The sequence below is a fragment of the Mobula birostris genome, chromosome 17 (assembly GCF_030028105.1).
Source record: "Mobula birostris isolate sMobBir1 chromosome 17, sMobBir1.hap1, whole genome shotgun sequence".
Classification (NCBI taxonomy): Eukaryota; Metazoa; Chordata; class Chondrichthyes; order Myliobatiformes; family Myliobatidae; genus Mobula; species Mobula birostris.
This window is the reverse complement of record NC_092386.1, coordinates 6,161,211-6,177,044: the sequence shown is the minus strand read 5'-3', so window position 1 is coordinate 6,177,044 and position 15,834 is coordinate 6,161,211. Positions and strand designations below refer to the sequence as shown.

The 15,834-nt window shown below is 42.9% G+C and overlaps 1 protein-coding gene across 1 annotated transcript in view; it reads left to right on the top strand.

The window, feature by feature from the left end:
* The window catches only part of adgrv1 (adhesion G protein-coupled receptor V1), a 525,473-nt gene that overhangs the window by 273,839 nt on the left and 235,800 nt on the right, over window positions 1–15,834 (top strand). The window contains exons 63-66 of the mRNA XM_072281026.1: window positions 7,395–7,630; window positions 8,193–8,341; window positions 10,065–10,266; window positions 11,203–11,422. Of these exons, the coding sequence (XP_072137127.1) occupies window positions 7,395–7,630; window positions 8,193–8,341; window positions 10,065–10,266; window positions 11,203–11,422 (807 nt within the window). The remainder of the gene's footprint in view (window positions 1–7,394; window positions 7,631–8,192; window positions 8,342–10,064; window positions 10,267–11,202; window positions 11,423–15,834) is intronic.

Genomic DNA, 15,834 nt, shown 5'->3' with positions numbered 1-15,834 from the left:
GATGATGGATGCTGCTTTGTAAATGTGCTAAATGGTGTGGAAGGGTTTTACCTGTGATGGATAGGGACGTATCCACAACTTTCTGTAGCCTGTTCTGTTTCAGGCATTGGTGTTTCCATGTCAACTCCCAGCACATCCTCGAACTGTATTGGATATTGACACGAACAACAAATTTCACTGTATATTTTGTGTTTCAAAGTACGTGAGACAAGTAAAACTAATCTTTAATCAGCTACAAGGTTACTCCAAGTTATTCTTGCTGGAAATATACAGTGTTGTGCAAAAGACTTAGGCACATATATATAGCTAGGGTGCCTAAGACTTTTGCACAGTACTGTATTTGTCAACGTGGAGCAGAGAGCAAGTTTTTAAATCTTGCAGAAACAAAGGATGTTGGGAATGGTGAGGGTGGAGTGCTGCGGGAGGGGTGTGGGACAGGTGGCAGAGGAGTGCTGGGGTAGGTGGAAGGGGTGGTGTAGGTGCAGACACACCTAGTTCTGAGACACAAAGGAAGGTCATTTGAATCCTGTACTTCTGCTCCCTGAGTATAGGCAGAGACTGAAGGCTGCAGCACCGGCTGAGGACCAAGAAGGTATGGACAAGGGAGGCACAAGAGCGCTTACAAGACTGCTTTGAGTTGGTGGACTGGACCATATTCAGGGATTCTACTTCAAGTCTGAATGAATATGCCATAGTTTTCAGTGACTTCATTAAAACCTATGTGGATGAGTGTGTGCCTATGAGAACATACCATAGATATCCAAATCAAAAGCCATTGATAAACTAGGAGGTTCGTAGTCTACTGAGGGCTAGATCTGTTGCACTCAAGTCCGATTACACAAGAAAAACAGGTATGACTGACAGAGGGCCATCTCACGAGCAAAGGAACAATTTCAAACCAGGCTGGAGGCAGAATCGGATGCACATCAACTCTGGCAGGGTTTGCAGACCAATACTTCCTACAAAGCAAAACATCATGAGATGGTTCACTCCCAGATGAGCTCAACACTTTGAAAGGGGGAACAATACTATACCGATGAGGATCCCTGTAGTACCCGGTGACCCCGTGATCTCTGTCTCGGAGGCCAAGGTCAGAACGTCTTTAAAGAGGGTGAACACTCTCAAGGCAACAGGCTCCAATGGAATACCTGGTAGGGCTCTGTAAAACTGTGCCAACCAGCTGGCGGGTGTGTTCAAAGATATTTTCAATCTCTCATTGCTACAGTTGGAAGTTCCCACCTGCTTCAAAAGGGCAACAATCATACATACCAGTGCCCAAGAAGAGCAGCATGAGCTGCCTGAATGACTATCATGGAGTTACACTCACATCTACAGTGATGAAGTGCTTTGAGAGGTTGGTGATTGTTAGAATCAACTCCTGTCTTGGCAAGGACCTGGACCCACTGCAACTTCCATATCACCACAATAGCTCTACAGCGGATGTGATCTCATTGGCTCTTTACATGGCTTTGGACAATACTAATACTTACATTAGGCTGCTGTTTTATTGACTACAGCTCAGTCATTTAACACAATCATTACTACAGCTTTGATCGAAAAGCTCCAAAACCTGGGCGTTTGTACCTCCATCTGTATCTGGATCATTAACTTCCACACCAGAAGACTACAGCCTGCGTGGATTGGAAATATGGTCTCCATGATATGATATTTCCACCTAGCTGACAATCAACACTGGTGCACCTCGGGGATATGTGCTTAACCCACTGCTTTATTCTCTCTACATCCATGACTGCATGGCTAGGCACAGCTCAAATGCCATTTATAAATTTGCTGATGACACAACTATTGTTAGCAGAATTTTAGTTGGTGACAAGAGGGTGTACAGGAGCAAGATATGTCAGCTAGTTGAGTGGTGAGTGGATAGGCAACAACCTTGTGCCAAAGACCAAAGAACTGAGTGTGAACTTCAGAATGGGTAAGAAGGGAACACATACCCGTCCTCATAAGGGGGATCAGAAGTGGAAAGAGTGAGCTATTTCATGTTCCTGGGTGTCAACATCTCTGAGGATCTATCCTGGGCCCAACATATCAATGCAGTTACAAAGTATGCATGACATGCTAAATTTCATTGGAAGTTTCAGAAGATTTGGTATGTCACCAAAGACACTTGCAAGTTTCTACAGATTAACGGTGGAGAGCAGTCTAACTGGCTGCATCACCATCTGCTATGGGGGATGCTCCTGCACAGGATCAAAGTAAGCTACAGAAAATAGTGAACTCCGTCAGCTTCGTCATGAACACGAGCCTCCATAGTATCCAGGGTATCTTCAAGAAGTGATGCTTCAAAAGGTGTCATCCATCATTAAGGACCCCCGTCACCCAGGACGTGCCTTCTTCTCATTGCTATCATCAAGGAGGAGAAAAAAAAAGCCTGAAGACACCCACTCAGCATTTCAAAAACACCTGCTTCCCCTTAGAACCCATGAGCACTGCCTCACTACTCTGCTCCCTACCTCTTCCTGTCCCCTTCCCACTCTCAGTCCACAATAGAGATCCTCATCAGAACCAGGTTTATCATCACTCACACATGTCATGAATTTTTTTTTGCGGCAACAGTGCAGTGCAATACGTCAAATTACTACAGTACTGTGCAAATTCTTAAGCAACCTAGCTATATTCGAGGGGTGATTGATAAATTCGTGACCTAGGGTAGAAGGATATGAGTTTTACAGCTCTCATTACATGCACATGCAGGTCAACTCTTTGAGTGATTATGTAGAAAGACTGAAGTTAATAACTCATCTCCTTCTACCTTAGGCCACGAACTTATCAATCACCCCTCGTATATGTTCAAAGTAAATTTATTATCAAAGTGCATATACAAGACCATAAGATGTAGGGGCAGAATTAGGTCATCTGGCCCATCAAGTCTGCTCCGCCATTCAATCATTGCTGATCCTTTTTTCTATCTCCTCCTCAACCCCAGTTTCCAGCCTTCTCCCCATAACCTTTGATGCCATGTCCAATCAAGAACCTATCAATCTCTGCCTTAAATACACCTAATGACCTGGCCTCCACAGCTGCATGTGGCAACAAGTTCCACAAATTCACCACCCTTTGGCTAAAGAAGTTTCTTGGCATCTCTGTTTTGAAAGGGCACCCCTCTATCCTGAGGCTGTGCCATCTTGTCCTACAGTCTCTCACCATGGGAAACATCCTTTCCACATCTACTCTGTCAAGGCCTTTCAACATTCGAAAGGTTTCAATGAGATCCCCTCTCACCCTTCTGAATTCCAGAGAGTACAGACCCAGAGCCGTCGAACGTTCCTCGTATGACAACCCTTTCATTTCTGGAATCATCCTTGTGAACATCCTCTGGACGCTCTCCAATATCAGCACATCTTTTCAAAGATGAGAGGCCCAAAACTGTTCACAATACTCATGGTGAGGCCTCACTAGTGCCTTATAAAGCCTCAGCATCACATCCCTGCTCATGGCATTTTGAAATAAACACTAACATGGCATTTGCCTTCCTCACTACCGACTCAACCTGCAAGTTAACCTTCAGGGTGTTCTGCACAAGGACTCCCAAGACCATATACAATCTTGGTATTCATTGTCTTATGGGCATACTCAATAATTCCATAAAATAATAACGATAATAGACAATGAAATATTGCACCAATTTAGGTGTTCGAACAGTATGCAAAAGACCATAAAATAAGCAAATGCAACAAAGAAGGAAATAATAATAGTAAATGAATAATAAATAAATATTGAGAACACGAGATGAAGAGTCCTTGAAAGTGAATCCATAGGTGTGAGAACATCTCCTAAGAATTTTGCACAGTACTGTTGTTATGTCCTCCCTGATTTGGTTTGTTATTTTATTTCTAATTACTAGATCTCACTGTTTACTTGCAAGTTCACAGCTGCTGTTGATTACTTGTTAGTGCACTGTTAAGCAATCAGCTTTTGTTATCAGATTGGCCATTTTATATTGTTTGTACATTTCATTTAGTCGCTATTAGTTAGAAGCATTTTGTTTGAAGTTGAAGTAATTTTAATCAATATTTGAACCTACCTTTTGTGAAAATGCTGAGAAGTACCATCTTTTTACATCAGCTCCTTGCGTACTGCAACGAAGTTGCCTTCAAACTACAACTATGCCAGGACTGGACTTTACCTATCTGCCTAGCTTAAGAAAATGGAAACTCTCAAGCGGGGGCAGAATAGTTAAAAACAGTCTCAATGGTGGATCAGATATTGATTCTGCATGCTCCTTGTACCTTTCCTTTTCTGTGTATTCACACCTTACTTGTCTTGAAACTATACCAAAAAGATTGTGGGAATTTGTTCGTCACCCATACTGCAGAAGACCATGAAAGTTTCTTTTCACTATCCTCAAAGGTGTTGGGAGATTAAGAAAAATATTAAAAACCCAACTGCTATGAGGATCAATAAATAGGAAATGAGATGTCTGTGTATAGCAATGCATATTTAAAAAAAAACCCAAGTATATTAAGAGCAATAGGATAATTAGGAGAGTATAGGTCCACTCAAGGATCAGTGTAGTTACCTGTGTGTGGAGCCATAACTGATGGGCGAGATCATCAATGAATACCTTTCATCTGCATTTACCATGGAGGAGGCCATGGAAGCTAGAGAATTCTGAACGTTTGCCTTTTGTGCCTCCTGACCATGTCTGCATGCTTTTATGCATTGAGTTGCTGCCACATGATTGGCTGATTGAAGATGTGCATTAATGCGCAGGTGTACCTAATAAAGTGGCCACTGAGTGTAAGAGATCAGCTCACTATCCAATCTCAACATTCTTGACTACAGTGTTAGCTTTAACGATATTTCATGTTTTATGAAGATAGGTTGAGTGAGCTAGGGCTTTTCTCTTTGACGCAAAGGAGGATGAGGATTAATTTGATAGAGGTTCAAAGTACATTTATTATAAAAGTATGTATACATTATGCATCCTTGAGATTTGTCTCCTTACAAGCAGCCTCAAAACAAGAAACCCAAAATAACCCATTGAAAAAGCCCAGCAAACAGCTAATGTGTGTAGAGAAAAAAGCACAAATTGTGCAAACAATAAAAGCAAGCAGCGACATTCAGAATGAAGGTGAGCCCGGAGCAGTCAGCGCAGGCCATAGCCTCAGTCCATCACACAGCGGAGCAAAACCGAGCTTGCCTCGTGGAAACAATGCCCGGAGCAGGCCACAGCCTCAGCCGCGGAGAGCGGAGTAAACGTCGCTGAGCAGCGAGTAGAACTGGCATGACCCTCACCTCCAGACCGAAGCCCGGCCTTTTCACTCTATCCAGCCTGGTGTTTAAAGATGATAAGTGGCGCAAATCAAGTGGGCAGCCACGGGACTGTTTCCTAGGGTGGAAATGGCTAATACAAGAGGACAATGTTGAAGTGATTGGAGGAAAGTATAGGGGGGAGGATGCTGCAATGTTCTATGCTCTTTTGGCTAATTTAGTCTTTTACAAAAATTAATTTTGAGGGAGAAAATTGCACAAGCAATTTAAATTAATGTGATAATTTAAGAACAGAAATAAGGAGGTAGAATGCTTTATTACATGTGGGTCTATGCTATACTTGGAAATCTATTAACTAGCATAGGTAACAGGAATCTTCAAATTTGACTAAGTTAAAATTCTTTGCAGTAGTTAATAGAAATTGATGCAAAAATGGGATAAATTATGTAGTCAGCATATTTTGTGCCTCTTGTGCTCATGAATATAAATCTCAGCGAAAACCTGATCTTCTGGATTTCTAAAATTAAGCCCCCAAAGAGAGATTATGATCTGCAGTCCATCAAAATCTAATTGTTCACCCAACAATTCAACATGCTACAGGCTCTCCCACTCCCTAACAAGGGACAGAGAGGTGTCAACTCCTTTTCCACAGTGAGAGGGGAGACCAACAAAACAAAACAACATGCTGATTGCAAGGTTACAGTCTGTCATATCGCTTTTATTCTGAGTTCTCTGACTTGAGAATCGGCCGCAAACTCTCTCCCACCATTGAGAGAGGGAGAGGGAGAGGTCTCTTGAGAATTGGCTGCAAACTCTCTCCCACCATTGAGAGAGGGAGCAGGAGAGGGAGAGGTTGCTTCAGTACAGAGGCCGCAAACTCTCTCCCACCATTGAGAGAGGGAGCAGGAGAGGGAGAGGTTGCTTCAGTACAGAGGCCGCAAACTCTCTCCCACCATTGAGAGAGGGAGCAGGAGAGGGAGAGGTTGCTTCAGTACAGAGGCCTCCGACACCCGATCCGCTGTTCGCAACGATCCGTTTCTCCTGAGACACTTCATGGAATCGGTTCATCCACAGTTCCACAGGGCCTTACCCTAAAGGCACATGTCTTCCAAGCCGCATCCTGGGGAAATTGAAAAATGGTCAGTCAGTAAACTACAGCAGTGGGATCACCACTGTAAAGAACCGCAGTTTGAGTGCTGCTGTAGGTCATGGACGCCGACAGAACCCTGTCCACCTTTGAAAGCAAAAATAAGAGACATTAAAGGGAAGAAATTAAGCAGTTTCGTTGATGAGCTTGAAGAAGCCGCTTTCTGGGAACATCTTAGCTCCTTAGATTCTTATTGAGGAGAAGGCAAGAGAATGGAATTGAGAGGAATAATAAATAAGCCATGATGATGGAATGGCAGAGCAGACTCAATGGGACGAGTGGTCTAACCCTGCTCCTATGTCTTATGCCCACAATGCGCTAACCCTAACATGTACGTCTTTGGCATATGGAAGGAAACCAGGGCACCTGGAGGAAACCCATGTGATCACGGGGAGAATGTACAAACTCCTTGCAGACAGTGGTGAGAATTGAACCCCGATCACTGGTGCTGTAAAGCACTATGCTAACCACTGCAGTACCATGCCAGCAACAAACTTACATGCTGAGCTAAATTTAGTGGATTGGTTTCATGAAAATCAGCATCCACAATTAGATATAATTGCTGCTGTATTTCAGCATTCATGAATTCAACATTATTAACACCAATAATTTTACGCTTTAAGAATTAATAAACAACAGAAGTATTTTTTGATGAAATAGAGTCATAAAGTCATAGAACACTACAGCACAGAAACAGGCCCTTTGGCCCATCTAGTCCATGCCAAACTCTTAATTTGGCTAGTTCCATCAAACTGCAATGGGACCATAACCTCCCATTCATGTAACCATCCAAACTTCTCTTAATTGTTGATATTGAACCCACATCCACCACTCCCATGGACAGCTTGTTTCACACTCTCACCACCCTCTGAAGAAGCTCTCCCTCATGATCGGCTTAAACTTTTCACCTTTCACCCCTAACCCATGATATCTAACTAAGCAACATTTTTTTCATTAGCAGAAATACGGGCACATAATCGAATTTTAATTTAAATGCTGTTTATCTTGTCAGGTTAATGTTACCATTGTCCGATCGCATGGCACCTCTGGCTATGTTCACCTGTGGTATCAAACAACTAATGGGACTGCACTAGGTGACATAGACTTTGCATCCAGCTTTGGTCAGCTTTTATTTGAACCAGGAGAACAGGTTCGACAAATACCAGTTGATATTCTGGATGACGTTATTCCCGAAGGTCATGAAGACTTCTTTGTGGAAATTCATAAAGTGGAGCTTCAGTCAGACAGGTAGGAAATCGGGTGGCTGTACAAAATTATTTTAAAAATTAAAGATCAGAGGTTGGTGGGGGTGACGCCATGAAGGGATGATATCCAAAACATGGGAACTACGGGGTAAAGGACTGCACAAAGGAAACAGGGGAATTCTTTCCATGTCTATCCAGCATATCTGTGTCTATGTCCACACTACATCAGTGTCTGTGTCCGCACCATAACGGCGTCCACGTCCACGTCCACACCCACACTGTGTCTAAGTCCACAGTATATCCACACCGTGTCCATGATAATGTCCACACTGTGTCCATGTCAATGTCCACCCATGTCCCTGTCTTAAGTACCAGCAAGCCTATGGCAGCTCTCTGAAAGAAGTATCAAACTAGTCACTCCAACAATCCATTCTCCGAGCCCTGTAAACATTAAGTACAGTTCCTTTCCAAAAGTCACTATTCAATCTGCTGCCTTTTCACGTATTGCATTTCGGTCAGCAGAACTCAAGGCAAGAATGAACATCTTTCATGTTTTTTTTCCCCTTAGTCCCATTATAACTGATCACTCTTCTGTATCTTAACAGTCTGCATGACTTCACGGTGAGAGATAACGGCCTTCAACCAGATCAGCCTCCCATTTTGGGTAACATCTCATCCATTCGGATTGTGATACAAGTAAATGACAATGCACAGGGTATTATAGAATTTCAGCCACAATTTCTCAGTATTGAAGGTAAGGACTCTTGATGGACTATTGATGAAATGTCCTGAGAAATTCTATAGTGCATCTAATGGTATGTTAACTGGCTGATACGTCGCTGGCTGGAGGAACAGAGGGAGGATTGTGATGTGATGGATTGTAAAGGACCATCTCTCAGATCAGTGTGTGCTGAGCAGAGAGGTCTGGGTGGAACGTTGGACAGTACTGGAGGATTGCAATATCACACAGGAAATCCATGTTATTGGTAAGAGTCAAGAGATTGATTATTGATGGGAGTTAACCTTTAATCTTAACGGCATGCTCAGATCCAACATGCACTTCGGCCTCAATCAAAGGTGTATTAGTTCACCATTTATGTCTTTTTTATGATTGCAAGTCACTGCTAGACACTAACAACATCAAGTACTGCAGAACAATCCCATCAGCAAGTTGCTCGATAGGTGGACTTATGCACTAAACGGAAGCTGTGTATAGGTTGCATAATATTCCCCCAACTCAAGTTGGGAAGTAGCCAGGTTGGAGGATAAAATCTAAGAGCAATCCTTAAAACATTTCTACAAATCTGCCACGTTATTTTTGTAAATTAATAAGCATAGAGAATACAGGGAGTAATCAAATAAGACATGTGATTATATACCTCAAAGTTCAAATTAAAATTTATTGTCAAAGTACACACGTCACCATATACAACCCTGAGATTAATTTTCTTGTGGGCATTCACAGTATATACAAGAAATACAATAGAATCAATGAAAGACCACACCCAACAGGATGGAAACAAACAATATGCAAAAGGCAACAAACTATGAAAATAGAAAAAGAAAAAAAACAATAATAACAATGAATAAGTAAGCAATAAATATCAAGAGCAAGATAAAGAATCCTTGAATATGAGTCCATAGGTTGTTGGGATGAGTGAAGTTGTGTGAAGTTATCCCCTTTTGTTCAGGAGTCTGATGGTTGTGGGGTATTAACTGTTCCTGAACCTGGTGCTGTGGGTCCTGAGGCTCCTGTACCTTCTTCCTGATGGCAGCAGCGAGAAGAGAGCTTGGCTTAGAAGGTGGGGGTCCTTGTTAAGGGATGCTGCTTTTCTGTGACAGCACTCCGTGAAGATGTGCTCAATGATGTGAGAGCTTTACCCCACCATTCGACTTTGTTAGTAGTATTCAAATTGGTGTCAGCTGATATTTATTAAAACGTTGTAAATCTTACATTTCTGATGTCAATACAAGTCCTGCTCTTATTAAGACACTTTGGGAAAATACAGCCTTTATTTTCTTGGTTGCCATCACGTAAAACTTTGCAGAGAATGGCTAAGAAATGAAGTTATATATACAGCCTAATATTTTTGTGCAATATGAGGCCACAACTTACAAACCGCAAACCCGTCCATCTTTGGAATAAGTGAGGAAACTGGGGCACCTGGTGGAAACACACCAGGTCATGGGGGAACATGCAAACTCCAGACAGAGAGCAGCAAAACTGAACCTAGGTCGCTGGTACTGTAGAGTGTTATACTAAACACTACACTACTGTGCCGTGCAGACTACGCTTTGTACGGATCTACGGGTTTGATCTTCAAATTATCCTTTTCCTCATTCCAGTGAATTATAATGTTCATTAAATCTTGTTATATGAGTAAAACCATACATATTTTGATACCAGTTACAATTGCACAGAGCTTCAGTTTCACAAGACTCTTAAAGGTTAACTGTTTCACAATTTATTTGTACAGTTGAAGAAGACGTTGGGATACTTGGAATACCTTTGGTTAGGAAAATGGGGACATATGGATTTGTCACAGCAGACTTTGTATCCCGTGCAATCACAGCATCCCCCAATGGAGTTGACTACATTCTTCCGAATGGGTCAGTCGTATTCTACCACGGACAGAATCAGAGCTTCATAAATGTAACCATTATTGATGACATAGAAAGGTAAAGAAAAACATGCACTAAAGTATCAATGCTTTAGTATTTGAATCTTAACTTGAGTTACAAGCTATGTATTCAACTTTCAGCTTCATTCACAAGATATATTTACATGTGTTAGGAAGTTCCTGTGGTGCTTTGGTCAGGGTACGACAAGCAACAAAATCACGACATTCAACAATCACAAAGAACAAAGAATCACACAAAAATAAAGTTCATATATGGAATAAAATGTGTATAAATACCAGCATGTATTTACAATGTAACAGCTTTATAAACAGTGGTTTAAAGTGTTTGAGGTGATAGGTGGAGGGGAGTGTGGGGAGGGGGCTAACTAGAATGGTTGATTAGATTACCAAGTCATCTCTCATCCTCCTTTCGCTGAAGTACGTCTAGTGTTGACTTAATTTAAGGTAGTGTGTAGTACTCTCATAGTATTTACTCATGCAAAGATTAATCCCCTGTGTGATTCATCCTTACCATTTACTCTGCATTTTGTAAATCAAACTGACATCAAGTCTTAACATTTCTATTGGTCAACTGTGCATTGTTACACTTTTTCTTTTTTCCGCCTTCTCTTCTTAAGCCCGTCACCCCTACTGGGGCATTGACCACCCACAGCAGCGCGTCAGAGTCCTCTGTCCTGGGCCCATAGGAGGTTGACTGGCCCTGTGGCTTCTGTTTTCACCCACATGACTTCATGCCTCTTCTAGAAGAAGATACCTTCCTCTCCCAGGGTTGGGGTCCCTGGAGCTTCTGTTGTCATTTCTGCAGCTCTGGGTTTTTAATGGGATGACATTGCTGGCCCTATATCCTCCACTTTCGCAGCTGAGCTTGTGTCTGTCCATAGCAGAGTTACACCATTTTTTACATAATATTTAAATTTACTGTGTAATTTTAAAGTGTTGGAAAGGCTGACACTTGCAGTTTTGTTCCTTGCAGTGAACTTAATGAGCAGTTTGAGATCCAGCTGATTGCGGCAAAACAAGGAGCTGTGCTTGGAAGCCACCTCACCACCACAGTAACCATCCACAAAAGTGACTCCATCGGCGGACTCATTCGATTCCGAAATCTGACCCAGCTGGTCATCCCTAATCCCGATACGCCGCAGATACTAACGCTAGTGCTGGAAAGGATTGGAGGACATACTGGAGATGTGCAAGTATAGTATAATTGTTTATTCATTCATTGAGATACAGTGCAGAATAGGCCCTTCCGGACATTTGATCCATGCTGCGTGGCAAACCTAGCCTAATCACAGGAAACCCACGTGGTCACGGGGAGAACGTACAAACTTCTTACAGATTCTGGCGGGAATTGAACCCGAGCCATTGGTACTATAAAGTGTTGTGCTAATCACTATGCTATCGTGCCATCCCAAATAACTATTTTTGATAACTAACTAGTAATTTTGTTTGGCTCCAGGATGTGCAGTGGCTGGGATACTGGGGGAGAAAAGTCATCTTCTTTGGAAAAGGTTTTGTGCTATATCACACAGGTAGACCCTTCTGTGCATTTGCTGACCATTAAGAATCTACATAGTCCAGTCCCATTTACCAACGCTTGGTCAATTGCCTTCTATGACTGTGCAATTTGGTGCTTGTCTAAAGGTTTCTTGAGTGTTGCCTCCACCACCCATTCAGGCAACGTTTCTTACCTTCCAACCATAGGGGAAAAAAATCAGACTCATAGAGCTCTACAGCACAGAAACAGGCACCTCAGCCCATCTAGTCCATACTGAACTATTGATCAGCCTTGTCCTATTGACCCGTATCTGGACCATAGCCCTCCTTCCATGCACTTATCCAATCTTCTCTTAAGTTGTGAAATTGAACTCACATGGCAAAATGGATCTGGTTTATCAAGTTTTTCATAAATGAAATCCTTTGTCTTGGGCAATATCCTGATAAATCACTTTGCTACCCTCTTTCCGTAGAACATTATAGATGTTTTTGAGGGTTTTAGGTGACAAACGGAATCTCATCAAACTCCTTAATGAAATAAAGCCACTATCTTGCCTTCTTTATAGCCACATCGATATGCTGGGACCAGGTTAGATACTTGGAGATCTTGACAGCCAGGAACCTGAAATTCCTCGCTCTTTCCAATTCTGATCCCCCTTTGAGGATTGGTTTGTGTCCCCTCATCTTACTCTTCTTGAAGTCCTCAATGAGCTCTTTGGTTTTACTGACATTGAGTGCAAGGTGTTGCTGTGACACCACTCAACCATCTGGTATATCTCACTCCTGTACGCCCTCTCATCTCCATCTCCAACAATGGTTGTATCATCAGCAAATTTATAGCTGCTATTTGAGCTATACCCAGCCACACAGTCATGTATATATAGAGAGTAGAACAGTGGGCTAAGCACATACCCATGAGGTGCGCCAGTGTTGATTGTCATCGAGGAGGATATGTTATCACCAATCTGCACAGATTGTGGTCTTCTGGGTAAGAAGTCAAAGATCCAGCGGCAGAGAGAGATACAGAGACCCAGGTTCTGTAGCTTATTGATTAGAACTGTGGAAATAATGGCATTAAACACTGAGCTATAGTCAACAAACAGCATCCTGACATAGGTGTCTATATTGTCTAGGTGATGTAAGGCCGTGTGAAGACCGTTGAGATTGCGTCTGTCACAGACCTAATGTGGTGATAGGCAAATTGTGGTAGGTTCAGATCCTCGCTGAGGCAGGAGTTCACTCTAGTCATGACCAACCTCTCAAAGCATTTCATCACTGGAGATGTGAATGCTACTGGATGTGTCATAAAGGGAGCTCACACTACTCTTCATGGGGACTGGTATAATTGTTGCCTTTTCAAAGCAGGTGGGAACTTCCAACTGTAGCATTGGGAGGTTGAAAATGTTTTTGAATACTCCAGCCTGTTGGTTGGCACAAGTTTTCAGAGCCTTACCAGATACTCCATCAGGGCCTGCCACCTTGTGAGGGTTCACCCTCCTTAAAGACAGCCTAACATAGGCCTCCAAGAAAGCGTCAGGGTCACCAGGTGCAGCAGGGATCTTCACAGCTGTAGTTAAATTCTTCCTTTGGCAACAATTATACCAGCGCCTAAGAAGAATAATGTGGGCTGCCCTTAATGACTATTGCCTGGTAGCACTCACATCTACAGTGATGAAATGCTTTGAGAGGTTGTTCATGACTAGACTGAACTCCTGCCTCAGCAAGGACATGGACCCATTGCAATTTGCCTATCACCACAATAGGTCAACAGCAGATGCAATCTCAATGGCTCTCCACACGGCTTTAGACCACCTGGACAACACAAACACCTACGTCAGGATGCTGTTCATTGACTATAGCTCAGCATTTAGTACCATCGTTCCCACAATCCTGATTGAGAAGTTGCAGAACCTGGGCCTTTTTTTCTCCCTTTGCAATTGGATCCTTGACTTCCTAACCGGAAGACCACAGTCTTTGCAGATTGGTGATAATATCTCCTCCTCGCTGATGATCAACACTGGTGCACCTCAGGGGTGTGTGCTTAGCCCACTGCTCTACTCTCTATATACACATGACTGTGTGGCTAGGCGTAGCTCAAATACCATCTATAAATTTGCTGATGATACAACCATTGTTGGTAGAATCTCAGGTGGTGACGAGAGGGTGTACAGGAGTGAGATATGCCAACTAGTGGAGTGGTGCCGCAGCAACAACCTGGCACTCAACGTCAGTAAGACGACAGAGCTGACTGTGGACTTCAGGAAGGGTGAGATGAAGGAACACGTACCAATCCTCATAGAGGGATCAGAAGTGGAGAGAGTGAGCAGCTTCAAGTTCCCTAGTGTGAAGATCTCTGAGGATCTAACCTGGTCCCAACATATCGATGTAGTCATAAAGAAGGCAAGACAGCAGCTATACTTTATTAGGAGTTTGAAGAGATTTGGCATGTAAACAAATACACTAAAAACTTCTATAGTTGTACCGTGAGAGCATTCTGACAGGCTGCATCACTGTCTGGTATGGAGGGGCTACTGCACAGGACCGAAAGAAGCTGCAGAAGGTTGTAAATCTAGTCGGCTCCATCTTGGGTACTAGCCTACAAAGTACCCAGGAAAGCTGGAAACCAGGAGCAGATAGGCAGTGATTTGGCCACCACTGCTAGCCCACCAACTGGAGAGTGTCGTGGTTAAGGGTCAAAACTCTCCGTGAAGGTTGGGATCCACCTGATGAATCTGCTCCTGGCTGAAGGCTACGGTTACCTTATAAGGTGCCCCCTATCCTTGTTATATGCGGGGGATACGTTCCTCAAAGTTGACGCATAATGTGAATAATTATTTAAATGGAGAAAATAGGGATGCGTTCCAAAGGGCTTCCTAAATATGTTTTATCTGTAATTTATTGACATTTTCATACCAATACAACACAAAAGCAGTACCACAAGACAACATTTGTATTATATTTCATCAATTTAAGGTAATATTCAATGTAATAAATCATAGAAAGTTAACATCCTCTAGTGTACAGTACTCAGGAACAGTGGCAGGTGTGTTCGCTCCGGGAGATGAGTGGTTGTTGTGGTGTCGGGCAGCTTTACACAGATAGGGTGGATGGTTGTGGTCATCAGGATCATATCAAGCACAGGAAAGGGTGAAGGAAGACTCACAGAACTCTTAGAACTGCTGGCAGCGGAAGATGACACCGATTTGAAGGAAATGGTGAGGGTTGTTTGCTTGGCAGCATTTTGTTTTTCAGCATAAATTTGCTTGTAGGGAAGAAGGGTTGACGGCAGGGAACGACTGAAATGCTGACTCCGTTCTAAACTTGGGTCTATGTCCATCGCCATTTGTGCCAAGTGTTCTGACTTCCACCATTCCCTCACCATTGGTAAACTCCTGGGATGTTTTAAATCGTCCGTTTCTTGCAGCATCTGAGAGATAGTTTGCCGTAAAAAAAAAAATACGTAGGCCTTGGATGTGGATCACACCTTGGTCGAGTGGTTGAATCAGCGATGTTGTTTTAGGTGGCAGGAAAGGCACTGTTATGTTAGGCTAAATGCTGTCCAAATGTTTAGGGTGGGCTGGCACATTGTCAAGCAACAAAAGAACTTTAAAGGCAAGATTCTGTTCCTGGCAGTAACGTCCCAGAGCCGTGTTACCTTCAGCTGATGCCGCGTTGTTTATAATTTCCGACTTTTTTCAAATGGTAAAGCGGTTCACTGCCGCGTGGCTGATGGCCCAGGACATGATATCAGACGCTTAGGAGGCATAGTTAAATATTTCAAGCTCAAAATCACTGCACTGTAGGTAAAGCCAACAAAAGATTAAGAGCGCAAGATCACGCATCCACGCCTTTGCAAAACCAATGGGAGAGTGGCGGAACTAAGATTGTGAGGCGTGCGCACGTGATTTGTATTGGCGGGAAAGCGGTGCTCCTCGCATAACTGTGAGTTTTGGACGCATATAAGGAGACGTTGGTAGAAGTAGGTTCCTCGCATAATTGTGAATCCGCATAGTCTGAAGACGCATAGAACGAGGATAGGGTGTATCTGGAGAATGCACCCTAACAGGTGTATGTAACAAGATCATTAAAAACTGTGCAAAAACAGAAAAAC